This window comes from Pogoniulus pusillus, chromosome 14 (assembly GCF_015220805.1).
Source record: "Pogoniulus pusillus isolate bPogPus1 chromosome 14, bPogPus1.pri, whole genome shotgun sequence".
NCBI lineage: Eukaryota > Metazoa > Chordata > Aves > Piciformes > Lybiidae > Pogoniulus > Pogoniulus pusillus.
In genome coordinates this window covers 24,449,188-24,476,095 of record NC_087277.1, presented here as the reverse complement: position 1 = coordinate 24,476,095, position 26,908 = coordinate 24,449,188, and the positions used below count along the sequence as shown (strand labels likewise).

Genomic DNA, 26,908 nt, shown 5'->3' with positions numbered 1-26,908 from the left:
ATAGTGTTCCTAAGTTAACTTCTTTAATTACTTTTACCAGAGCAAAGAAGTTGAGGAGGTCAGGCCTTTACAGTAAGTGATAGCACTTACTCTTTTTTTGCCAGACCTCCAACCGTGGATATTAGGCATTTAATGGAACAGTTTTTAACTGCTGAGTTTTCTGTGAATGGTGCAATGGCACGTGAAATAGCAGTGCAACATCATGCATTGAGCTGATAGGACCATCTTTTGAGGTCCTTTTCCTCTGCAACTGCACATACTTTAAGTTTCTGATAGCTTTTATTAGAAGATTCCTTTTTCAGCACAGGAATTACTTTGGGGCCATGGGGAGCTGCTATAGATTAATGTGTGGTAGTGGGGAAAGAATTACAGAAGTGTGGCATTACTACTTCTAATAGTCTGTATAGCTAAGATAGAGATTATGATCAGATTGGGTCTGGGTGTGTTTTTTTTTGCTTTTGCTTTCTTCACTGTTCTTGCTCCCAGGAGACAGCATATGATGGTAGACCAGGAGGATAAAGAAAAGCAAGTTTGTAGTAGCAGGTTTTGATCATCTCTTTCTCTTATTAACTTGTAGATAAGTTTGATAAGTGATTTATATACATTTAATCTTTGAAGTATTCAGATGAGCAGAATTTATAGAATCATAGAATCAACCAGGTTGGAAGAGACCTCCAAGATCAGCCAGTCCAACCTATCACCCAGCCCTAGCCAGTCAACTAGACCATGGCACTAAGTGCCTCATCCAGTCTTTTCTTGAACACCTCCAGGGATGGTGACTCCACCACCTCCCTGGGCAGCCCATTCCAATGGCAAATCACTCTCTCTGTGAAGAATTTCCTCCTAACATCCAGCCTATACTTCCCCTGGCACAACTTGAGACTGTGTCCCATTGTTCTGTTGCTGGTTGTCTGGGAGAAGAGACCAAACCCCACCTGGCTACAACCTCCCTTCAGGTAGTTGTAGACAGCAATGAGGTCACCCCTGAGCCTCCTCTAGGCTAAACAACCCTAGCAGATCTCACCCATCCTGTGATTTGTAAAGCACACAAAGTATGTACAGAAAGGAAACCAAAGCCCACCAGCAGCTGATCATCCGTTTGTCTATGTACATATAACATCCACACACACAAAAATGTGGTTTTCTTGATCAGTCTGATCTCTTGGACCACTTCTTAATTGCCTACAGAGAGAAGCTTGTCAGAGTTACAATGCTGTGAATGCCACTATTAAAACTGTAATGTCTCTGATTTTTATTCTAGATTTCTAATCAGCTTTTATTAAAGGACAGAGTGGTTTGGTGCTGAGATAATTTAGAGGATGGGGATATTTGGTCTCTATTTGGAAGATATGGTTAACATTTAAGCAAATACATTTAAGCGAATACAAATAAGTTTGTGGTTCTCACCAGAAAAACAGTACCCATATGATGATGTGCCAGGAACACAACACAGTAACAGAAGCTTGAGGATACACTTTTTTTTTTCCCAGTGTTTTGTGATTATTTTCTACACTTAGATCCTGTTGATTTGTGTTTCACTTGTTCTGTATCAGGGGGAGATGTTTAAAACTCTGAGGGATATTACTTTTTTTTCCTCACTGTAAATGTTAATTCTGCTTATGACTTGGTGTGCATAGGCTCAGGAACTGTTGATATGTTGGGGCTTTCATTTCATCTGAGATCACTGAATCAACCAGGTAGGAAGAGACCTCCAAGCTCATCCAGTCCAACCTATCATGCAGCCCTGTCCAATGAACTAGACCATGGCACTAAGTGCCTCAATCAGTCTTTTTTTGAACACCTCCTGGGACGGCTACTCCACTACCTCCCTGAGCAGCCCGTTCCAATGGCAAATCACTCTCTCTGTGAGGAACTTCCTCCTAACATCCAGCCTGTGAGATGTGGCATTAGGGTTAGGTACTTCCACACCAGCAGTTAAGCAGCCATTTCAGTGTTGCAGTTAGTTTTGAAGAGCTCTATGCACTCATGTAAAGCTGTACTATTGATCTCTTTCCCTCAATACGCACCCTGATAGATAGCTTGGACATTAGTTCCCTAATACTGCTTGTTTTCACTCAGCCTTCTGCTCTTCCCATAATGAAGACTTCAGTCTTGTGTTTCTGTAGCATGTTTGTGATCCACATCTTCTTTTCATATTGCTGGCTTGTTGTTTTCTTGGGAAAAAAAAATTGTAAATCTTGATTTCTTCTCAGCTTGACTGACTGAATACAGAGTTAAAATGTGCTCTGTCTCCATTCTTGAATCAGACATTTGTCAAAAGAGAAGGTCTGCCCCTGATTAACTGTCTATTTTGTGTGGTGTTTAAGGTGTTTCCAGAGAACAAAACTGTCAGCTCTCATGGCACCTACCTAAAATTTACTGTGTGAGATCTGAGTCACTCGTGATAGACTTTGTCTAAAGTGACAGCACTTTTGGGTACTACAATTTTCAGCTCAGTCTGATCCAAGTCAGTGTAACTGGTGTTTTGAAACTACGCAGTGCTCTGTTGCTGGATTGACAGGAGGCTAGTCCAGATCTGAAATCCACTGAGAATTTAAAGAACCCTGCTTAGCTGTCACTTGTTTGAAACATGCTTTCTGTTTAAGAGCTCTGATCTGAGGGAGTACTTGGTTATGTCAGAGAGCATGCAGAAAATACCAAGCCAAGATTTGGCAAAGATCTGTTGCTTGTTTTCACAGAAAAGCCAAATTGCTTTTATTTCTGCCTCTTAACTGAAGTGTTTTTTGTGGAAAAGAGATACAAAAGCAACTCACATGTGATGTCAAACTGCAGTTTTTCTGTAGGAGATGATGTAGTAACACTGTTTACTGTTTGGTTGTGCTAGGCATCATTTGCTGCCTGTAGATGTAAATACCAGTTTAGAGGATGCAATTACAGTCTGAGTTGTCATCCCAGTGATCCATACTGGGGTGATTGTAACCTGAGGGGACTAGTCATTTAATGCACTAATTCCTGTGTGGTGGAAAGTGCCTTAAAAAAAATAGCTGCCTTCTGTCATAATTGCAAATAAAGGGTAATACTTTTTTAGCCCCGGTGTAGATTATGGGCTTGGGGTAGCGTTAACATTACCTTGTTACTGTTGATTTTGACCTCTGATGTTGAGACAGTTGAGATTGGGCCTCTAGCCCTCAAATCTGTGAGTGTTTTGAGAACATGAGGAGAAAACAATGATAGAATTTGCAAAATCTGGTATTCTCTCATCCTGAAGTACATTGAGGCCAGCTAGTTTTACACTGGCCTTACTTGCTAGGAAGAAGAGTCCTGGAGGTGTAGTATAAAATAAACTGTTACCGTTGCTGCTCTTGATGGCAGCACATGTCCATCAATCTAAGTATGGACTCGAACACACCAGTCTGTATGTTTCCTGCTGTCTCTTAGCTGCTGCTTTGTAGCATCTCTGAGCTGTTTGTGTCTAAACAACAGTTACAAGTTTTCTAAATGCTCTAAAATCCAGTTCAGATCTGTTGTTACTTACCCAGCCTCTCAGTATTTGAACTAATTTTTTTTAACAACCAATTTCTTGATGCTGAATCATTTCATACTACTTCTAGGAAAATTTCAAGCTGTATGTGAGATTGCATCATAAGAGGGTTGTAGAGAGACAAATGAGTACGTGCTGTTAATCAAGTATGTACTAGTGAAAGGCATTGCTACTGAAAAAGTGAAGCTTGATTGAAGAAAGTCTTTGTTTTAGTAGTGGAAGCCTAAATTTTGTTTGATCACCTGCAGTATTCTCTCCTTGTTGTGTTGTATCGCCATTTAATCCTAAACCTGCCACAAGCACACAATAAAGAAATGCCTAATTTGTAGACCCCTATGAGAAATATATCTGCTGTTATCACTCCTCCAGTAATGTGTTTTCTTTAAAACAGCTGGATGGGGAGATACAGACCTAATCTTGATTTACTAATCTCTAAGCATGCGAAAAACTTGAATGAGTTGTCAGGGTTCTACTTAACCTCTTAGAAGTGGAGTTTTATGGGGGGAGAATGAGGGGTTGGATACATGAGAACCACCTAGTTAAATCTTTGGCTAGAGAGACTTGTGAATCTTTAATGTAAGTGGATTAAACACAAATGCTTCACACTTAACTAAGTCCTCCCTTACTTTTGGCTGAAATTTCACTTCCTTTGCCCTCGAGGCAATTCTTCTAGTTGTGGTGTTTCAGATTTGAGGGCAGAGGGTGCAGCATGAGATCATGATTCTTAGCTTTCAGAAGCATTTTTTGTAATTACATATTCCTGCCTGCCTTTATGACCAAGAACATAAATTAAAAATAATGGTTTGAATAACATTCTCAGCTTGAGTTTGTTTTCATATCCTTATTATAGTGTTGGAGGACTAAGGAGAGCATTCATTAAGAACTAATTATGGTTGTGGTTTGGTTTAATTGCAGGAGTCAGAGTTGCCGTCGGAACTGAATAATGAAGGATACTGTGATTTTAACAGCAGGCCAAATGAGAACTCGTACTGCTATCAGCTCCTGCAAGAGCTCAACGAGCAGAGGAAGAAAGGCATTCTTTGTGACGTTAATATTGTGGTGAGCGGGAGGGTCTTCAGAGCTCACAAGAACATCCTGGTTGCAGGCAGCCGCTTCTTTAAGACTCTCTATTGCTTTACAAACAAAGAAAGCCGTAACCAAACCACTGTTACCTATTTAGATGTTGTTGCTGTTCAAGGTTTTTCTGTCATCTTGGACTTCTTATACTCTGGTAACCTCGTGCTTACGAGCCAAAATGCCATTGAAGTGATGTCAGTGGCCAGCTACCTTCAGATGACGGAGGTTGTCCAGTCCTGCCGCAACTTCATTAAAGATGCCTTAAACATAAGTATCAAATCGGAAGCTCCAGAGACCGTTGTCGTGGATTACAACAGAAGATCTGTTAGTAGGGATGGTTTGTCCCCGAGGGATCAGAAAGTTGCCAGCTTCTGGGCAACACGAAACCTTACCAACTTGGCAAGCAGCATCAAAACTGAGAATGATGGTTACTCGATTGATGAGGGCCAAATGGAAAGCTACCAAATGAATGACTGCAGTTGGGTCCAGGACAGCTCACCTGAAATGGCTGAAAATGAATCTCAAGGTGAAGGAAAAGTTTTTGTGTGGAATGACATGGGTGCGCAAGGACAATCAGTTCAAGAACCTGGCAAAGCAAGAAGGAAAAACCAAACTGCCAAGAGGTTTATTTATAATATACCACCAAATACTGAAGAGAACTCAGAAGATTGCTCAGTGTTGCAGCCATCAGTCCCATATCCAGAAGAGGATTTGTCATTTATTAAGGAAGAAACAGGTAAATGTTGCTTAATGTCACTTGGAAACTAAATTATTGAATTAAAAACTGCATTACAGTTTAACATTTATGAAAGTATGTTTGGACAGGATCTCCTAGTAAAGTCCTCACACCAGATGGGTCACCAAACCAGTGATCCAGTTCTCCACTTTGAGGCACAGCAGTGTATCTTTAGCTAGAGAAGGGAATGACAATGTCGTGCCTTGCAGTGTTGCTTGTGCTTGATGCCTCAGTTGGGGATCCTCACTGGCTGCTAGGAACTAATGTTTTTACATGTAATATGTCGCTGCTATTAGCTACAAAATCAAAGAGTGATAGCTGGTGCTTAGTGATGGTAGCTGATTGCAAAGGATTCTTCTGGTGATATTCTTCACCTAGGTGTCACCTAGGAAGAGAAGTTAGCTTTCTGCTGCTTTTTATTGAAGGAGTGTCTGAGAGACAACAACAAAATAGCCTAAAGTAGATTTCTGAAATGAATTGGAAGGAGATGCCACAATGTGACATGGTAGAAGGGATGCTTTTTGTTGAACAATTTTCTTTAAGCAAATCTTGAGAGTAGCTGATTTCACAGGACTTCTTCTCCTTAAGGATTTATGGTTAATGTAAATGCTACAATAAGATTAAATACATGTTTGCTAAACAAACCGTGGTCACAAAAAGAATTAAAACCAGACTGTTCAGTGTAGTTGGGATTTGGGGCAGTGTAATTAAGCTCAGGATTTAACTTTAAAAACTATTATTACACTGTATGAGTAGTTGAAGTTGAAGTATATATACTTGAAATACTGCTGTTTACCTCTATCACTTTTAGATGAATTAGCAGTTTTGAAAGCTTACCCCAGTTTGACTAAGTCAAATGAAAGGTGGATTTGAGACATCAGGAAGGAAGATCTCTCAGGTGTTTCTGAAGCATTTTAAAATGTGTGCCTCCTTCACACATCAAGGGACTGATTATCTTCTGCTTCCCAGATTCTAAAGGTAGCATTAAGAGGGAAATAAAAAATCAGCGTCCACAGTTGTAAATGTGGAACACTCCTTTATACTGTTGTGTTCCAGTAACAAATTAGAGACTTGAAAGCAACCTGAGTTCTGTGAGTATTTATTTTAGTGGAAGGAAGGCAGGCTGGCCTGAATTTCTTCCTGTACCCCCAGACTTGTCCAGAAACCAGGCTGAGAGAAATCCTTTTGAGGGTGGCAGCAACAGACTGTTTCTGCTGGGGCCTTGCAGCACCTGTGTCTGCAGTACTGCAGGTGCCTGTGGGTACAACTGGTGGCTGCTGAGATGCAGGAAGCAGTGGATGGAAGTAGGGCAGGCTAGCAGAGGCCATGTGGTGACTGTGCCCTGAGCTCTACTGATAAAGGCATGAGCACCACAGTGCAGAGTGCTGCAGACTGGAGCTGTGGACTGTACCTCCGGCACAGGAGCAGCCTCTACAAGCTATGGCCATAGAGTTGGCCCAACAGGAGCAGCTATAGAGAAGCAACTGTTCTGAGAGGCTCACATTAATCTGTAAGTTATTCAGGAGCTTGGCTTGCCTCTGAACTCAGTGGACAGGTTTGCAGTTCAGCTTGGGAGTGTGCATCTGGGCAGCTCAGGCTTTCCTAGACTGCACAGGTTTTCTTCTGCTAAAGTGAAATAGAAACTGTTTTAGAAACATGTTTATTTCTTGACAGTAAACTTAAGAAGCCTTGGGTCCACAGCATCAGGGTAGCTAAATGACAAGGTACATCCATTTCTTTGTACAGAATGCCTCCAAATACACTCAACACATGAATTTGATGAAAAGAGCTGTATTAGAGGCTAGGGGCACACTGAATTTGTGGAGTAGTGTTGGCCTAAAGCCATAGAAGGTTCTATGTTTGCAGGGAGTTTGCTGTATTGAACTGTAGAATAGCGCCAATTAATGATCTTGGTACTTTAAGAGCACAGTATAAGTAGTACCATGGAAATGATTACATTTACTGTCAATGTCAGAACTGGTTTGGAAGCCATTTCTGTAATAAACTATTTTATGGAGTTCTTATGTGCATACACATTGTTTGAAAAAAGGTAGAGATACTGGAAGTAGGGCTCTGGTACTTTCACCCAGAAACTGTGCTTCAGCATTTGGTCTTTTCTCCCCTGCTACTGGCTAGACTTTAATTTGCTCTGCAGGTGTATTCCACTCTTAGTCTTCTTTCAATTGCTCCCCCTCTGCCCAAGAAAAGGTGGAAAAGGGAGGAGTGGAGAATTGGAAGAATGACAAGAATGAGTTGTAGAGTAACCGACAGGTTATATGGTAACTTTTTAGTTGTGGATTAAATCTCTTGTGGAGATGAAAAGCTACCAAAAATAATAAACTCTAGGAGTTAAAAATGCCTTTATATCTGGAACAGATAGAAGACAATGCTGTGAGAAGAAAAAGAATAGTACATTCTTATGATGAATGTGTAGGAATGCACTGTCCCTTCGGCTGGTTATACGCTGCTGAGAATAATCAGCACTAGCTCGTGGTTATGAGATGCCCAGCTACATGCAAAGGGAGTTGCTGTAGCCTTGATTAATGGTTTTGCTGTTTTTGTGAGGGGAAAAGGAACACCATGGATATGGTAGAAGGGAAGCCTGATTAAGAAAATGCCTCTCACTACAAAAATTTACCCCAGAAGCCGCTACCTTGAATGTGGCAGTAAGTAGCTTTTCCAGTTGGGTCCTGCTAGATAAATATTACATAGCAAGTACTCAGAGCTTTCTGAGCTCCTTGCTAAACATGAGTTTTCGTACAGGTATTCATAAAGATATGTCTACTCCTCCTTAATTTCACCCTGTGTTTTCAGTAAGTTTATATTTAACACTTTCCCTGCAAAAGTAGTACTTAGAGCTTCAAAAAACTTCATGAAGTTGAGATGGATTTTAAAATGCATGCACCCTCTTACTTCATTTAGCTACTCTTGCTGCAACTTTGAAGCCTTCTCCCGTTTTAGCTCTGTTAATGAAATGAGCTGTTTTTCTTCACACTGCAAGTTCCAACCTATCTTATTATTTTCCCTTCTAGTTGATAATCTGCTAAAAAAAAAGTTACTGTTTTTACAGCTGTGGTGCATCCTACAATTAACTATTTACCATAGTGAAAATAACATTGTAGCCAGTCTACATTTCTTAGTCAGTTTCCAGTTCATAATAAAAGCTCTGTGATTCTAATTTGTTGCATTCTTGCTTCCCTTCATACGTTCTATCCCTTCTGGAAGTAGCTTTTCATTTGGGCCTGTGTTTGCAGTACCAGTGTACTGTGAAATGCTATTCATGCTTTCCAGAGCTGACCATGTTGATTCTTAAGGAGTATCCAAAAGCTTTATGAAATTACCACCAGATGAGTTGTCACCGTGATTTTCAGACTAGATAATGCTGTGCCCAGACACAGAAGTTAACTCTGCTATTTCTTCAGCTAGCTTTTCTCCTGCAGCTCAGTCAAGTCTAGGTAATTTTATCACATGCTGAGCAGTGAAAGTATTTTTACTGCAGATGTTTCAGAACCTTTTGGATTGTGGTTGATCTTCAGAGTAGTGTGGCTCTTTTTTTAAACCTTCACAAAGATTATAGTACAGCTTTCTTTTAAAAAGCCTTCTTTCTAGATAGTAATTGCCCTGGAAGGTAAACCTTGTTTCTATTCACAGCCCTCTTATCTCCTACATGCTTGTCTTCACACACCTGGCCATTCCCATGTGATATTAATGGAGCTGAAAGACCATTGTAAGGCTTCTTAAAATATCATTTATGCCTTCTGACACACACACTGCAAAAACCCCACGATGCTGGGTTTGTTATTTAACCTGCAAGATTCCTGCATTCCCTTCAGAGTTATGCCACCTTAGCTGTAACCCCATGAAAGCACTCTGGTGCTGGAGTGACTGTGTCACCTAGGAGTTGATAGAGATGTAAATGGATCAACTGCTGTTCAGGTACTCTGAAGTGTGGTTTTGGATTTGTTTGTTTATTAAGTCTGAGGGAACGTATAGGTCATACTCAGAGTTGGTAGCTGTATAGATAGGTTTTCAGTGGTGTGAGATTTGGCTAAAAGATGTTACCTTCAGCTTCCCTTTTTCAGCCCCTCTGTCCTTGTTGTTTTGCTCAGTTGCTAGGTTTGCTGCCCAACCATTTACTCTCCGTGTACGTTCTGGAATTCCTGTGTACAGAGCTTAGAGGCAATTTTTTTTGAGAGTGGAGGAGAGAGACAGGGAGCATGTCTTACTCGTGCCAGTTTCTGGCAGGTATTGATAAATATATCCAACCAGAAATGCATTCTTAGTTCAGAAGCGTTGTGCTCCAGCACAGCAGCCTTGTGATGTGCATTTACCCCAAAGCTTCTTTGTAGTATATGTGGTGCATGTGTGTTGGTAGGAGCGCAGCTTCAGCAGGCAGTTTCACTTTAGCTGCTAGTCTTTGCTGGTCAGCTTCAGTAGTTAAAAGCCTCCTACTGGAGACTGTGGAGAGAGGAGTTAGAAACACTTTCACAGTAAAAATAATTCTGGTCCATCACAGTATCAACAAGGTTGGAAAAGACCTCACAGATCATCAAGTCCAACCCTTTACCACAATTCTCAAGGCTAGACCATGGCACCAAGTGCCACGTCCAATCCTGCCTTGAACAGCTCCAGGGATGGCGACTCCACCACCTCCCCAGGCAGCCCATTCCAGTGTCCGGTGACTCTCTCAGTGAAGAACTTTCTCCTCACCTCAAGCCTAAATTTCCCCTGATGTAGCTTGAGGTTGTGTCCTCTCATTCTGGTGCTGGCCACCTGAGAGAAGAGAGCAACCTCCCCCTGGCCACAACCACCCCTCGAGTAGTTGTAGCCACAATTGCAGAACTTCAGTCACTTCTAGCTGTTGCCAGGGCCAGGGGTGACTTTGAGAGGACACTTTCAAAAACCTAATCTTTAAACCCCAAGTCTCTTTCATGCAGCAGTTGTCTTTCATACTCATGACATATGTATGACAAATAGGAGCTGTGTAAAGCTCCAATCTTTTACACATTTGCTCACTTGTGACTTGAATTGATCCCTATCTTTAGGGTGTAATGCTGTGTTAATTTATAAGTAGAGCATGATGCCAACCCAGCAGGTTAAGTTGTGTATTCCCAGGGAGGCTTCTGGGGTTTTGTTTGTTTCAGTTGGAAGGTTTGGGGATTTTCCTTCTTGTTTTGGTATTTTTACAGGTTTGTACCTCTGTCTTCTACCTTCCTTTTCTTCAAAGACCAGTCTAAAGACAGACTTCCTTGGTATTCCTGGACAAAGTTAGGCTTTGGCAAAGTAAGTTTGGAATGAATGATGCCAGTTTAACTCAAAGGTGCTGATCAGTTATGCTACTGCTTTAAGAGTGCCTGTGATGAGAGAAGCCAACACAAAGTGGATATCTCCTCAGCATTTCCTGTCTACTGCTTTAGCATAAAAAGTTGTCTCTACACTGCAGTAGTAGCTGTGTTTGTGTCTTTACACAACTATAAATACAAAGGATGACCCATCTCAGTACTTGGTGTATTTGCCTCAACTACTGTGACAGCAGGAGTCTGTAGTTGTGATACTTCTGTTTCCTGGCCCTCAAGCTCATCAGATGCCTCTTTACACCTTCATTAGGGAGGAACTGGCAGCTTTAAGGCAAATCAAACTTATTTCCTTAGATTTGTTCTGCAGTCACATTTTTAGAGAGCAGCATTTTTTCTCTAGTTGGATTACCAGAGTTGGGTTTTTTAACTGAAATATCTTAATCCTAAATACCAGTCAGTCTGCAATAGTTTCATGCAGCCTTTCAGGTGTATGTCTCCCTGAAAGTCCTACTCATATTAACATGTTAAATCTAAGACTTGAGGAAAAGGGCCAGTTAACTGTTTGTATTTAAAAGTCTTTTGACTTATATTTTATTTGAGAAAACTCTTGAGGTGCATCCTTACATCAGTGTTCATAATCTGGCCCTAGTCCAGAAGTTTATGGATCACAGAATCAGAATAAAGTTCTATGGATGAAGATATTTCCTTGGCAGGAAAGTCAAGAAGTGCTGTTTTCCTGAAAACAGCTTACTGATAACATCCTTCATCAGTGATCAGGATAGTAGGACAGAAGGCATTCTCAGCAAGTTTGCAGATGGTATCAAAATGGAGGGGGTGGTTGATAGCACTAGAGGTCAAGACTGGGTGGTTGTTCAGGTGAACTTGTGGGAATTGACCAACCATATGGAGAAGGCTGAGGGATCTACCTCCTGTCTTCTGCTGCATAAGGGAACTGCAGAGACAATGAACGCTGCTGCTTTTCAGAAGTGTGTGGTGAAAGGGTGAGAGTTGGTTGTCCCAAGTTGCAGGTAAGGAGGTTGCAGTTGTATATGAAGAAAACTGTTAGAGTTGGAACAGATTTCGTGGAGGCCTTACGGCCTTGCATTTATGCAAAACTTGGCAAGGTTCAAAGCAACATCCAGCCCAGCTTTGATGTAAGCCCTGCTGTGAGTAGGAGGCAGATGACCTTCAGAGATCCCTCCAGACACAAGTTTTTGTTTGAGTCTCCAGTAACAGTCTGAGAACAGTAACTTCCTGAGAACAGTAACTCCCACGTATAACTGGTCCGGATGAGGACAGCTCTTACTGTCTTGTCATTCGCTGTGGGCAGAGATCAGCAAAATGTCTTTCTAAGGTGGACAGTACCTCTGTCTCAGAGTAGATTTTCAGGGGGTAGTTTTTCAGGGAATATATGATAAGCAAGTGAATATTTGATATCAGCTGATGGTTATCTGGCAGTGTTAGTTGGTAGATTTGTCTCTATAGTCAAGTCAATAAACTATTTTTCTCATGACAAGGAAATAGTGAAAGCTAAGAGCAGTTGGGAGCAATGCGTAGAGGATGAGCAAAGTGTCTGAAGTTTGTCTGAGTTGTCTGCTCCAAGAGGCAGCTGTGAAGTGACATGCTTTGACCTGTTTTGAGAGGCTCAGATGCACTCTTACTTTTTGGTGACACCCTCCCTGCCTCCTGCCTTCAAAGCTGAAAATCAGTGCCTCTGGTTACGATTTTTCCTGAGAGTAAGCAAAGTAGAACATAAAATCCTCCCAGAAGGTTTTGGTTAATTGTATAGAAGCCTAAACAACCACTTAATTATGTTTCATTCTCTCTCTCTCTTCTCAAATTGCTATCTTAAGAATTTCAGTGCTGGCACTTAATCTTATTGTTTGTGTTCTATTTTTTTTTTTTTGTTGCTTTGGGTTTGGTGGTTTTTAAGATGGGGTTACTGATAGAAACCTCTTCTTCATGCAAGAGAGAATAATGGGTAGCTGTTGAACGTTGCATTATTAAGTTTCACCTCTTTTAGGAATCAAGTAAAATGTAAAAAGGTACCCTTAGATCAGAGGAAAGTTGTGGTGAGATGACTTGGTCTAGAGATACAGGACATTATTGCTTCTGATTACCCTTGATTGATTGACTGATTGATCTTCCTCACTGCTGTCTACATTCCCTCCCCCCCAGCCTACCAGTACCAAGACAGAACAGGTCAGATGATTGCTATAGCTGCAGTTTGGCAAGCAGGTTTCAAGGGGCAGTCACTTGGATGGGAGATGATGTTGGGAGCCACAGAGGTCTGTGACATTATGCACTTGTTTTAGCTGGAGCTGGGAGCTTATCTGGCTATAGGCCACCTGAAAAACTAGTAGAGGCAGGCCATTGCACTTTCACTCTCAGTCTGTATGTAATGTAACTCTCCTGTATGAGTGAGCCCGTGGATGTGAAAAATGCCCTTTTTGTTGTTTTATTCAGAGCACATTTGTCTGTATGCTTAATCTAGAAAGCAAGTTTTCTAGGCCAACAAATTATTCCAAGAATTAGCATTAGGTTAATTATGATCTACTTAGTTCTGTACTGCAGAGAGACTGAAGTGTCTGTAGCAATCCCTTATCTCTTGTGGTATCTGTGCCAGTGCTCTTTCATGTTCCTACAGGTCTTCTCATCAAACTGGAAGTAGAAAGATCTAGTAGCTATTGTCTACACTGAACTACAGCTTTTAAGTCAGTCTGGCTGTATGCCGAGTCTTCAGCTAAGGTCTAGATCTCTGCAGGGATTTGGGCTCCAAACTTCTCTCAAACGTCAGTACCAGTTGTGAGCATAAATGTCCCCCATGACATTGTTTGTGTTCTGTTGGATCCAGAACTGATCAAATGACAGTGTTCCAGGTGTGCTCTGCTTGGTGCTCCTCAGTCTTTGCCGTGTGCTCACTTGGAAGGAAGCAGCTGTGCCGTGTTGCCTGTGTACAGCAGTGAAATCTGTGATCAGTAAATGCTGCTTCTGTTGAGTTTACAGATACTTCTCCCATAAGGGGGGGGAATATTTTCATCACTCATCTTCCACTGCCTTTACTGTCAACTAAAGACAATACAGCTCTGTTAGTTCTTTTCTTTACATTTTTTTTCTCTCTACTATTTTCAATCATTATAAAAGCTGATTTGTTGTGTTATTTTTTTTTCTCTGCCAAATCCTAAGATCTGCTTTAATTTGGAGCCTTTTAGCCTTGAGGTCAAGTCATCTTTGCTGTTGCCCAGAACTGGACAATACTGCTTCCTCAGTAATGCTTTCTTGTGTGTTACAGAAGGAAGTTCTACTGCTCACTTCAAAGGAATGTGTAGTTGGCATATCTATAGGGTGTCTGTGTTGTATTCCTTGAGTTGTTGAGATGCCACTGCTGAAATCCGTGGCCCCAGTTTTGTGCCAGGAGTTCTTGCCTCTTTTGGACATAGCAATAGGTATTAGAGTTGGTAACTAAAGGAAAAAAAATACTTTTCTCACTAGTTTGTTTCTTGAGAGGGAGATGTATTCCCTTTCTCTCCTCCTTTTTTCTCTGTATACCGAAATATCTAGGTAGATGAACCACAACTCTGAGGTTTCTCTTCCTTCCTCCACTGGAGCTCTGCTTTGTAAAAGCTCTAATAGAATACCTTCTTTGGCAGCCATGATCCAGCTTTATTTATTGCTTGCTGTTGTCTGAAGGATAGAGCTGCAAGCTTCCATTTTGGTAATTGATTTCCTTTGGAACTCTTGTCTTAGGCTGCAGATGACACCACTGCTGCCAACTAATGCTGCCTGAACAGTAAACAGAACTGCCATGTATGCCTAATGCTGTGAGGGTTTGCAATCTGTGCTTTGTTCCAGCAAAACTGGAACTTGGGACTGTCAGTGTGCAGCTTACTGCTAGCTGCATCGAATTGTGCTTTGCACTAAGAGCTATTTCTGTTTGCTGTGAAGCCCTTCATGAGACTTCACAACAGTGACACTGGAAGTCTCTCATGAGGAACTGAGCACCATCCAAACAAATAAGAGATCTGCCAGTTTGCACTGCAGCTGGCTTATTTAACAACTGTGTGCTTGCGAGGAAAGTAATGGCTTTCTGAGTTCATGTTCTCCAACAAACTTCTATCTTGGGGATTGAAGGGAAAACTGGGGTTTTTTCCCACTCTTGCTACAAGAGGTTTTGCCCTGCAAACAGATTTGGTCCAATGTTTAGTACAGCTTTCTTGTGTACTATTTATAGTTGTGTGCTGGGTAATAGTGCTTCCATATTTACTCATCATTCTTACCTGCTACCAAAGTCTACAATTAAACCAGCAAGGACCTTTTTAAGGCACTATTCACTCCTGAATGATTTTATCCTTTTAAAGAGGGGGAAAAAAGCTAGAAAGATCAAGCAAACTATATGAAGAGCTTGTCTAAAGACTGAAAGTAAATATGCAAACTAGTCTTCTGGGCTGGTGTATTCCACCTAATTATGGTCTCTTGAATTGATGTGGTTGTAGAGTGATGATTATGCAAAGAAGGACTTAGATCACTGTAGGATACTTTATATAAACCAAGATATTTAAAGCACTTAACATACCACTGAGATATTTTAAGGCACTAAAGAAAAAAATCACACCTCCAGCAGAAAATGTTTACTTTTGTACCAGCTAGACTGCCTGTGGTAGACCAGATGAAGTCACTGCACAGAGCAGTTGTAAAGAGAATCCAGTGGAAAACTTTTTAGCTATGTGATGGTGATAGCAAGGGAATAAATATCCTCAGTGGGAAAGTTCCTGGAATATGAAAAAGACTTTGATTTTTTTTTTTCCCTCAGGAGGGTGCCATGGAGAGTAGTTCAAATAACACAGTTATTTCTTCATTTCAGTATTGAAGACAAAAATTAGAATCACAATTTCAAGGTTCAAAATTCTTTTTGTCCCAGTTTTAAAAGGATCTATAGTTTGTGAAACAACATGGCTGATCAGAACCCAGGAGCTAAAGTAAAAACTGTCTGTAACAGGTTCTTCAAGTGACTTCAAGTATGGACTGCTGCCAGGTACTTCAAATGACTTCAAGTACGGGCTGCTGCCGGGTACTTCAAGTGACTTCAAGTACGGACTGCTGCCGGGTACTTCAAGTGACTTCAAGTACGGACTGCTGCCAGAGTCTTGGCCAAAAGAAGCTTGGGAAAATGGCAAGTATACCTGCTAGAGGGGAGGTGGTTCTTTGGCCTTTGATAGGCATGCTTGATCTGCTGTGTCACTGCTGGTAATATTGGATTCTTTTGTTTAGAGATGTATGTGATGAAATGCTCCCGTAAGCTATTTCCTTATCATTTGCCTTTCTGGATCATGTAAATAGGAGTAATTTCTTGGAGGGAGGAAAAGGCATTCAAATGTGTGGAAAAGGAGAAACAGAACATGATTCATATCAGCTTTTCTGTTGTGCTTGAGTATGCAGAAAGCTGAGATCTTTAATGATCTGATAGCTTTTTTCCCCCTTAGTAGTTTAGCTACAGATAAATAGGCTTTTAAATGGTACATTTGGATGATGAAGATACAAAGTTAAATATAAGTTTAAAAGTAGCTCTCAGAGCGTACTTCTTGCTACTGAAAACCATTGCAGTGAAAGTTTTGAATTCAATGCAGCCACAGCTAAATCCCTTTCTAGTCAAACCTTTACTACCTACCCTGTCTTTTCACAGCTTATGTGCCTCTTTAATAGTTCAAGAAAGCAGTTATCTGTAATTACTTTTATATCTGAAAACATACCAAAACCTCATCACATCTAAAATTACTAGATCCTGAAAACACTTGAAGTCTTCAGTACAAAGAGGATCTTAAGGGCTACCGCATCACTAATGCAGACTCCTTCTCTGTAACTTTGAGCTAGTACCGGCGTGTGGCTTATGATTTCCTGTAAATATTTTGTTTGTACTGTGGAAGAAATGGGGTCATCAGAAGGTGAAATTCACTGGGAGGCAAGAGATTAGAGCTTGGGTCTTAGGTCTGCCTGTTCTTCAACTGTTGAGTTCCCAGATGCAGTCCTGATGCCTGCCTGTCTGCCCTACCCTTGTTGGTGCGCCATGCAAAACCTTTTGTGAACTTAATTTTCTTCATGCAATCCGTGCTGTGACATGATGTTGGCATGCAGCTTGTGTGAGTGCTCCAGTATACAGAGACAAACTTCTGAATATCAGCAGTATTTAGTTTCTCTGTTAAGGTGGATTTTAAAGCTGGGAGGAGGCATCTTAGATTCAGGCATGCAGGCCCATAAACACAGCACACAGTTCCTTTTGCTTTCTTCCTGCAAGCATGGACATTATAAACCTTATGTATATAGTCTTGTAGCCTTAGCTAGTGCTTCTTTAGGTGCTTCTGCATGGTTCTAGTGATGTTATAAATGTTTTCACCTATAGAAGGTTGAGTCAGGAACCTGTTTCCCAAAATAACCTTAGTATTCCTGTCTTCTTCCTAGCTGTCACACCATCCCATGCTTTTCCCATTTCAGCTATTTTGCAGGTGTCCTTTGAGCAGGTTGTGCTATCTTTGGTCCAAGGATGTGTAAATGACTCTCTTCATCGTAAAGAGGAAGTGGGATATTGCTACTTCCAGATCGCTTTCTCTGCTCTGTTTCTTCCTACTGTTAGATCAAAATAGGCTTTGGGTAGAGAATAGCTAAGATCTGCACCAATAACTTCCCTTTTAGCTGTTTCAGAATTGCATTCCCTCTTAGTGTCCTACTCCTTTTGTCAATATTTGTTCTTCCTTAGTTATACTCTATTTGTAGAGTCAGATCTTGGCAGACAGTTCCTGCACATAATTCTAAATAGAATATTAGGAGGGAAGATTATAACTGTCAAAATGCTGCAGAGCTGGAGGGTTTCTTTAGAGGGTAAAGCTGGATACCCTTGAGCTAGAGAGTATCCAGAATAAAGTATTTCCTGCTGTAGGTTGCCTGTAGAAAATGGAATACTGCTGAGTTTGTAGCTAACTTAATTAAATTAATGAAATAAGACTTCTTTTCAAAGAATTAATCTGTACTTGCTTTGCACATACTCCTTGGTTACAAGTGTGTTCTGGCAAGATCACATGTACAGAAGCTGCCAGTATTTGTGGTTTCTGCAGGCAGACATTGTCCTAGTTTGGCTGATAAGTCATGAAGGTCCTTTGCCACCTGTTAACTTTGTCACCAGAAAGAAAGCATTTAAATAGCTTTAGTTTTTTTGTGTGTTTCACCTTTTTTTTTCTTCTGATGGTTTATCTTGTAGGTGATTCCTCTGCTTTAATCATGAACAAGTTGAAGTGTCCACACTGTAACTATGTAGCCAAATACAGAAGAACACTAAAGAGACACTTGCTCATTCACACAGGCGTGAGATCTTTCAGTTGTGACATCTGTGGGAAGCTGTTTACTCGAAGAGAGCATGTAAAGAGACATTCCTTGGTAGGTAACCTCAAGTGTGCCACACGGGCTTTGTGGGAGAAACACTGTTCTCTGATTTATCATCATGGAAATGGTTTTATTTTAGTCTAAACTGGACAAAGATAAGCATCTCTTTGTCATAACTATACTTAAATTCATAGTGGAAAATACAGTATCAGTTAAGACAGTTGCTGATTTCAAGATGATTTTGGCAGTCATGTGCTAGAGATGCAGTACATGCAAGTTGTATAGGTAATGAAAGTCAATTTTAGCTTGGTGTTACACTGCTGCATCAGCGTTTTCTGTGAGGACACCTTGTTCATCAGCACTGGCACAAATTCTGGGGGTAATGCCAAAATACTTGTCTCAGAACTAGACCAAGTTATAGCGTAGCATCTGCTTTAGGGCTTAGGAAAGAATGAAAAATATCTGAGATGCAGAAAGTAAATGCCCTTCTGAGTTGCACTGTACCAGTACAATAATCAGCAGTTGAGCTTAGCCTGCCCTGTGCCTGTTGCATAACTTGGGATTTGGCTTGCACGGTGTTTATCTGGGGATCCAGAGAAAGTATTATCTGGCTTGGGTGGTTTGCAGGTACTTCATGTCTAGTCTGTAAGGAAATTAAGGCTTCACTACACCATTTACTATATCAAATCCAAAGCCTGTTTCAGGGGAGTAGTCAAAACAAGGCCCTATCAGTAGTGACAAGGTAATAACATTTCTCCAAGCTGTGATTTTTCAACAACACTCACTTTGCAACATGGTTTGCAGATACTCAGAATAGGTTAGTAGATGGAATGGCATACTTTGGTATTGTACCTCTCCATTTTAGTAGCCTTACCCCTCAGTTGTTCCACAGTGAGCAGAAAAAGTGATTGTGAGCTTCCAGATTTTAGTGTGGATGCAGAAAAGGAGCTTTTGCTGTAAGTTGTCTTAACTTCCATTTCTAGCTTGTGCTATCATGAAATGGACTTTGTTAGCTGGTAATAGAAGTAATAACCTGACTTGTATCAGGATAGAATTGTAGCATACATCTAAGACTAATGTACTAATCCTAAGTATTCCTTAAACTGCTCTGCAGGTAGGAAAGGCAAATGTGAATAGCTCCTATGTAAGTTTTGGAACCAGCATGTTGCTTATATTATGGATGTATTTCTGCCATCTCAGATAACCTTTTCAGCCTGCTGCTGTCACCTTCCTCCTCCCATACCACCTGGTGAAGGCTTAGATGCCTGAAAGGACAGGAGTATTTGTGACGTTAACAAGTCCAAAGAACATTTTGTTCTGTAGTGTGTAGGTGACTGTGGAGATGGAGCAAGCAGTGGTGCAGGGGAGCTCTGAGGCTGGGCAGAGGAGGTTAAGTCATTACGATCTTATTGGTTGTGATACTGCTTAATGTGTCCCAGCAGCTACTCTAGTCTGTCCTTTATGGCACACCTGAGAAGATAGCAGCAGTGCATGGTAATCAGTCTACCAGGAAGAGTAGAATGGGACTCCAGGTTTCTGTCCTGTGGTATCCAAACCAGTCTTGCAGGTGAACATTTTGCCAGCAGTGTGCCTAGGTGGCTAAGGCCAACAGCATCCTGGCCTGTATCAGGAGTATCATGGCCAGCAGGACTAGGGAAGTGGTTGTCCCCCTATACTCAGCACTAGTGAGGCTATACTTCGAGTACAGTGTTTGGTTTTGGGACTCTCTCAATGTCTGTATTCTTATGGTACTGGAACAGATCCAGAGAAGGACAATGAAGCTGGTGAAGGGCTTGGAGAACAGGTCTGGTGAGGAGCAGCTGAGGCAACTGGGGTTGTTTAGCTGAGGGGAGACTTCATTGCTCTCTACAATTCCCAAAGTTGGTGCCAGGTCAGGAGTGGTCTCTTTTCTGTAGTAACGGATGGATAGGAGGAGTGGAAATGGATTGCAGTTACACCAGGGGAGGTTTAGGTTGGATATTAGAAGAAACTTTGTCACAGAAAGGATTTCTCAAGCACTGGAACAGGCTGCCTGGAGAAGAGGTTGAACCTCCACCCTGGAAGTGTTCCAAAGAGGCAGATGTGGTTCTGAGTGGCATGGTTTAGCATCAGCCTCTGTGGAGTTAAATAATGGTTGGACTCATTGCTCTGAAGGCCTTTTCTGACCAAAACAATGTGTGATTCTAAGCCAGACAGGGTGAGAATAGCTGTAGAGCGAGACCCTGTGCTTTAACTGTGGTGTGCTCTCCCTGCTGGACCTAGAACATATTTTAGTTTTTTTTTTAATCCCCTCTGCACTCAACAAACACCTTAGACGCTGCTTTGTGTGAAACACTGAAACAAGTCCAGAGGCTGAGGGAAAGACCTGTAGTGTCTGCATACAGATTATGCAGGGGGACTAAAGTAACTGTTGCATATTGACCTTGGCTTTCCCTTCTCATGCAGCTGGTAATTTCTGTTTTACTGAAATGGCAAATTTTCCAGTGTGACCTCAGTTGAAATATTTAAGCACATAGTTGCAGTCTGTTGCTGGAGACTCTAGATACAAAAAGAAGTCTTCAGCTTAACTTCTGCCAAGATGATAACCATTGTACCTGGTTGCTGAATTCAGTTACTCATACAAGTTGCATACTCCCAAATTCCAATCAGCCCTGTAATTTTACACACAAGCTCAGTCTACATACAGGATGGAACATTAAACAAAGGACCTCGTTGGGTTTGGTTGTGTTGGGAGAGAGGTGTTGTGGAAGAAAGACCTTCCTCATTGAGTTCACACAGGATTTAGTAACTCCTGCTTGCTCTTGATGTTTCTTGGACTTAAAACCCGAGTAAGCTTAAACAGGCAGTTTTCTGAATGAGAGATAATCCTGTGTGCTTCTGCTGCTTGTTGCCTTCTGGAGTCTGGATCTGCACAGGGAGAAGACAGCATCACAGAATGGTAGGGGTTGGAAGGTACCTCCAGACAGTGAGTAAAAGTCCCTGCAAAGCAGGACCACTCAGGGCAGGTCACACAGGAATGCATCCAGATGGATTTTGAAGATCTCTAGAGAAGGAGGCTCTACCATCTCTCTGGGCAGCCTGCTCCAGCACCCTCACATTAAAAAAAAAAGTTCTTTCTCATGTTGAGATGAAATTTCATGTGTTTGGGTTTATGTCCATTGCCCTTCCTCATATCACTGAGAAAAAGACTGGGTCCATGCTGACAGGCACCCTTCAGATATTTGTAGACATTGACAAGGTCCTTTTCAGTTTCTCTTTTCTAGACTAAAGAGCCTCAGGTCTCAGTCATATCAGTGTTCACCTGCTTGTGGAACACGCAATTCTTCAGCTACCTGCTGAGCAGTAAGCAGGCAGTTTGGTTGTAGGCAGTGGCTCATGGAGTTGACTGGATAGGACTGGGTGATGGGTTGGGACTGGATGATGTTGGAGGTCTCTTCCAACCTGGCTGATTCTATGATTCTAGCAGTACTTCCGTCAGCAGTGTTAGGTACCTATTGGAAGAGTTCACAAAACAAGTTTCTGTATTAGCAGCGACTGAGTTTTCCAGTAGTGTGTACAAATGGAACCTGGTCTGTGTGTTTTCAGCTGTTGATGTTTGTCTTCTGTAGGTGCACAAAAAGGATAAAAAGTACAAATGCATGGTGTGTAAGAAGATCTTCATGCTAGCAGCCAGTGTTGGAATAAGACACGGATCACGACGTTACGGAGTTTGTGTAGACTGTGCAGATAAATCTCAACCTGGAGGGCAAGAGGGAGCAGACCAGGTGCAGGACACAGATTTCCCTCGGGATGAAGAATATGAGGAAAATGAAGTGGGAGAAGGAGACGAGGAGCTGGGTGATGATGTAGAAGAACAGAACGATCAGTCTCGATGGGACGAGTCCGGGGAGGTCTGCATGCCTTTAGATGACTGACAGAGCATCTGACTTGAGGGTGCCGCAGACGGACGCTGCACAGGTGGACTGATGTCCACTTGAGGACTGAAGGCTTGCAAATATGGTACAGGCTGGATGGTAGTTACGTTGCTGTGAAACATGTAGGGTCAAAGCCTTATAGAAAAAAAAAAAAAACAAACAAAACAAAAAAAAAAAAAGAAAAAAGAAAAAAAGGATTATTAATTTTTTATGATATTTGCACAGGACTGTACAGCATCCAACCATTGGGTTGAATTATACAGAGTCCTCACATCTACAGTCAGTTATCAAAAGAAAAATGTATTTTTTATTATTTATAGGCTATAGCTACTCGGGTCCTATTCAGACATAGTAGTGACTGTACTTATGTTACATATTCATGAGTCTGTGGACGTGAATGAAGAGAATTGCTACTTGGTATGGAAACACAAAGACAGCTTTCCCAAACCCACCTATACTCGGTCAGTGAAGCGGTGAAGCTAATTTGGGCTAGCAGCTCTTGTTCCCACAAGCATGTCTTTGCCATACAAACCTTACCTCTCCCTTACTCTCGATAGGTGAAAGCCAATCATTTAAACATACGTCAGAGATAAGGCCAACACCCTGCTGAAATGAGGCATGCACACCAGTGTCTGCGTGCTTGCGGGTGGCGGAGGTGATACGCACTGGAGAAGCTAATGATGGCATTAATTTAGTGGCTGTTCCTTGGCAGGTTTGAGTTCTCAATAACATGGGTATTGCTTCATCAGTTCCAAAATGATCTTGCCGAAGAAATGACCAATCATAAAAATAAGACTGAGCAGAGCATGGGTAGCTCCTCTGCCTCTCAGTCAAGAGGGGCAGTCATGCTAAAAGCTATCCGATATGCTCCCTCCCTCCTCTAAGGCTCCCCTCCACTCAAACTTTGACTTCCCTGGTGTATACCTCAGTCCCACAGAATAAAAAATACAAGCAGTGGAGGAAGTGTCATATTAAGCAGCTCGTTGGTTGGTAATTTCTAACTCGTCTGGTTTCTGGCTAGTTGATGTGGTGTGAATTGGACACTAGGCTGTTGTGCCCATCGTTCGTCATTAAAATGAACACAAACGACTTTTTTATTCTTTTGTACTTTTAATGGGTTGTTGCTAGTGTGTAATATAAACCAATTACATTTAACTTGATGAATTCATTTCCTGGATTTTTATTTTTTGAACAAAAAAAAAGTCCAAAGCTAAATAATGGTCTCTGTTTACTTTTCAGGATGATGCTCCCTACATTCTTTTAAACAATTTCCTAGGATGCGTTCAAACTTGAATTTTTGTAGCCACGTGGAGTTCCTTTTTTGTTTTCCTGAGCTTGTAACATTGTACCAATGATTTCAGACCTCTTTCCTAGGGAGGGGAGGGCATTACACCTTCATTCTGAGCTACTCTGTCTTGCCTAGCCTGAGGCAAATGACTGCAGGCAATCATTGGCACAATATGTCTGATGTACTACGATGTCACCACCAGTAAATATGCAGAGCATTCACCACGACACATAGCTAGGCCAGTGTCACAGTACTGTATAAAATTGCAAACAATGGAGGGTCACCATATTTTTCAGCTTTGTTTCATTTTCAACTGAGTATATTTTTTTTTCCTATTTTATATCAGGTAACTAAATTATGCTAATTGTGTGGATAACTATGAACTCTTGATGGACAGAATCTTAATGGTGCTCCCTCTGATCACAGTTGGTATGTATTTAAGGAGACAAGCTTTGCTGTTGTCCCTTCATCAGTAGAACAGTCACATGCTGTTAAGGCACTGTTCTTACTGATTGAAGCTGAGATCATTTTGAACTACAGTTACATGGGAATTAAAATCCTTTTTGTAATCATCCACTTGTTTCCTTGCTAGTTTCCACATCATCGTAAACCTGAGAGGTGATCAGGTTTTTAGGGGAGGCTGGAGTGCCCTTTGGGTTTGTTTTGGGGTTTTTGTTTTGGCTTTCTTTTTTTTTCTTACACTGAAGAATCCATCTTATTGTTCTAAACTCAGAGTAACGTGTAATTCTGGTGGGGTCCAAAGTAGAAATTAGTTGGGCAAAGATGATATGAATGAAAAAGTATTTTAAACGTTTAAAGTAATGTTCTGCTTTGTGAATATGTAAGTATAGCATAAAGATTTTTTTTTCCATCCCATTTATCCCCTTTAAAGACCATAGTTTACAATTGGTAGATCTGTCTCTATATATAAATATATATATATCTCTGAAATTCACCTAAATCTGCTTTACTAGAATACTGCTCACTTAATGCTTAGAAACTGGACCTGGCTCTACATTCTCAATGTATTTTCCTTTTGTTTGTTTGGGTTTTGGTTTTGGTTGGGGTTTTTTTGTTTGTTTGTTTGTTTTTTCCCTGAAGGTGTGAACTTATTCTCTTGGAACTGAATTTTCTTTTACTACTTAAATCATTTATGTATATCTGGTAAATTATGACCAAATTTGTTGTTAGACTGCATACAGTAAATTGAAATATACACTTGGTACACTACAGCATTGTTGTGCTTTTGTTCTGGCTCTGTTTGGAAAAGCAAGCTTCCACAGCAATCAGTGGTATTTAGAAATACTCAATTCTTATTTCCCTGGCCTTAATATTTTGTTGCATTGTGACAATCATCATTTCCTCAGTAACACTTCACTGCTGGCTTTTAGAAGCTGCATGTAACTGCCCTCGGTTGGACTGGAGGGAGAGGGATGTCTGGTTAAGTGAAGTAGCCCAGTGGTAGTCCCTTGTTCTTCTTGATTCTCCAGCATAAGAACTTTGGATGCTCTCTACAGTCTGGATTTTCTGACCTGTTTATTAAAAAGTTATGTGATTATATATTACTTTGATTGGGAGCTCTAAATGAATAAAAGTAAAATTCTTAAGAATTACCTTAAATAGGAGCTCAAGTTGCTTTGTTCTTACAGAAAGTAAGAGGAGATTTCAGTTTGCACTAGAAATCCTCTTGCCTTTAAGAAATGCTGGAGCTGTGCTGTAGTAACGTGGCAGCAAATTTTAGTTTCTTTGTGCTTGGAATTTGTTGTGGGTTTTTTCCTCCCTTTTTAACAGAGGAAAGACCAATGCCATTAAACTGTCTTCCTTACAGATTAAAAGTGGCCAAAACTGTCTTTTTGTCTTCTCAAAAAGATGTGCTTATTTGGGACAGTGCCCCAGCAGAGCAGTGTTATGAAAAGAATCCTGTGCACTTGAAAACAGAGTTCTGATGTTAGGGTCCCGTCCCCCCACTGCCTTTTTGTGGGTTGGCTTTTGCTTTCTGATCTCTTCAAGCAGTGGTGGTGATAAACAGAACAAAAATCAATAAGTAAACTAACTGATTAGAAGCTGCTGTGCAGGGGAGTGTGATCTAAGGAAGACAGAGAAGGTAACACTCATTTATCTTACACCAGTGTTTCTACAGTCCCACAGCAAGCACTGCCAGCTGTGCTGCCAGATGCACCTTGCAGGAAAATGGCATTTTTGTCAGTTGTGGTGAGACTGTTGCTAGCTAGGCATGCCAACAAATCTTCTAGTGAAGCTTGCTAAGGTGAGAACAGTTTTGAAAGCCAGAAATGAAACTTGATAGCCAGCACAACAATGCACACTAGGAAGTGAGAGTTCCTAAGGGGTTACTGGTTCACCCCAGTAGCACAGAGTGTTACTTTCAGAGAGGTATTTCTCTGCAGTGCAAAGGTTGGGGTATTGCTCCAGGCCCCTTCCTTCTGCAAAGAATTGGTGCTACTGGGTGAAGAAAAGCTTGGGGCCAGGACACTGAGAATACCATGTGGTAGGCTTCTAGTTGTGGGTCACAGCAGTAATGCTGTTAGCAGGAGATATCTCCTGCCTGGCTTTAGGTTGGTAAGGCTTCTAATAGGATTTTCTTTTAATTAGGCCAATCTCTGTGGTTTGCCTGCTCCCAGTTTTGCTTCACTTGACTTTTCCTGCTCTTGTCACTCAGTAGCACGAGGCTCTCACCTTTTCTGAAGTACTGCTGTAGTCTGCTGAGTCCGCAGTCAGAAATCACTCTGCAAGAGCTGCACCTCTTTGGCTGTCCCTCTGAACTGTGCTGTGTTTAAATGACATTGGACACTTAACAAGAAAAGAAAGCAAGGTAACTGATACAACCACAGCCTGAAAAACTTGTGCCAAAAGACAGTGAGAAAGGACTGAGCTGAGCATGGTGCGATCATGAAGAAGCTTTTGGATAGGAGTTGTTACCATGTCTGCTGTGCTCCTTGGGATATTGGCCAATTTGCTGTTACTTCCCTCTAGCACAGCTTGGTAACAACCTTCTGAAAAAGCACCTTTGCAAAAAGCCCAGTTTTGAGTGTCTCCAGAATGTGGTTCAGGCTCTGCAGAGGCAGCACCACTGAGTAGTTCTCTGTAGTGATTCTACCCTATACCCTTTTTTTAACATCCCTCCTGACTGTAATCTGTTACCCATTTCTCAGTTGGTAAATGTTTGCTCCTTAGAAATAAGATCTGCCTTTCTTTAACGTTTTAATGGCACATTACTGTGTTTCACTAAACAGTGTGGTAAAGGTTAAATATTGACACAGCAGATAAAAGAAAATAAATTGGGTTTTATATAATATCCTTTAACAAACCTGTAATGCAAGAAGTCTTTTGTAACAGAGAAAATACAGGTTTGAGACCCAGGGGCACTGCCAAACAGAACCCTCTGAAAGGCTGAAGAAGCCACATGCAATTCACTGTGTGTTTTTAAAAGAGTCCTATATGAAAAAAAGGTGAAAATGAACTCAAAACATCCTGTGACTTGAAAAATAAAATTGGCTTAAGTGCTGTGTATTTTACATTATTGCAGTCTGAAGCAAATACTTAAAACAAGCTGTGGATGGTTTTGCTGAATTGATTTGGATGAGTCACTTCACAGACACAGGTAATTTTCTCACAAACACTGGTATGTAAACAATTTCATGACTTCTGATACTATGTGCACCTGTCTTTGACTTACCATCCTGACAATAAATGTAAAAACAACAATTA

General features: G+C 41.2%; 1 protein-coding gene across 2 annotated transcripts in view; it reads left to right on the top strand.

Annotated features, from left to right (window-relative positions):
* Window positions 1-26,908, top strand: part of ZBTB10 (zinc finger and BTB domain containing 10) — a 31,178-nt gene extending 4,270 nt beyond the window's left edge. Inside the window, exons 2-5 of one of the 2 annotated variants that reach the window (XM_064154610.1) lie at window positions 4,418-5,315; window positions 15,609-15,782; window positions 17,859-18,034; window positions 21,589-26,908. In XM_064154610.1, the coding sequence (XP_064010680.1) occupies window positions 4,418-5,315; window positions 15,609-15,782; window positions 17,859-18,034; window positions 21,589-21,894 (1,554 nt within the window). In that variant the 3' untranslated portion in view covers window positions 21,895-26,908. The remainder of the gene's footprint in view (window positions 1-4,417; window positions 5,316-15,608; window positions 15,783-17,858; window positions 18,035-21,588) is intronic. The other variant, XM_064154611.1, reaches the window with a different exon arrangement.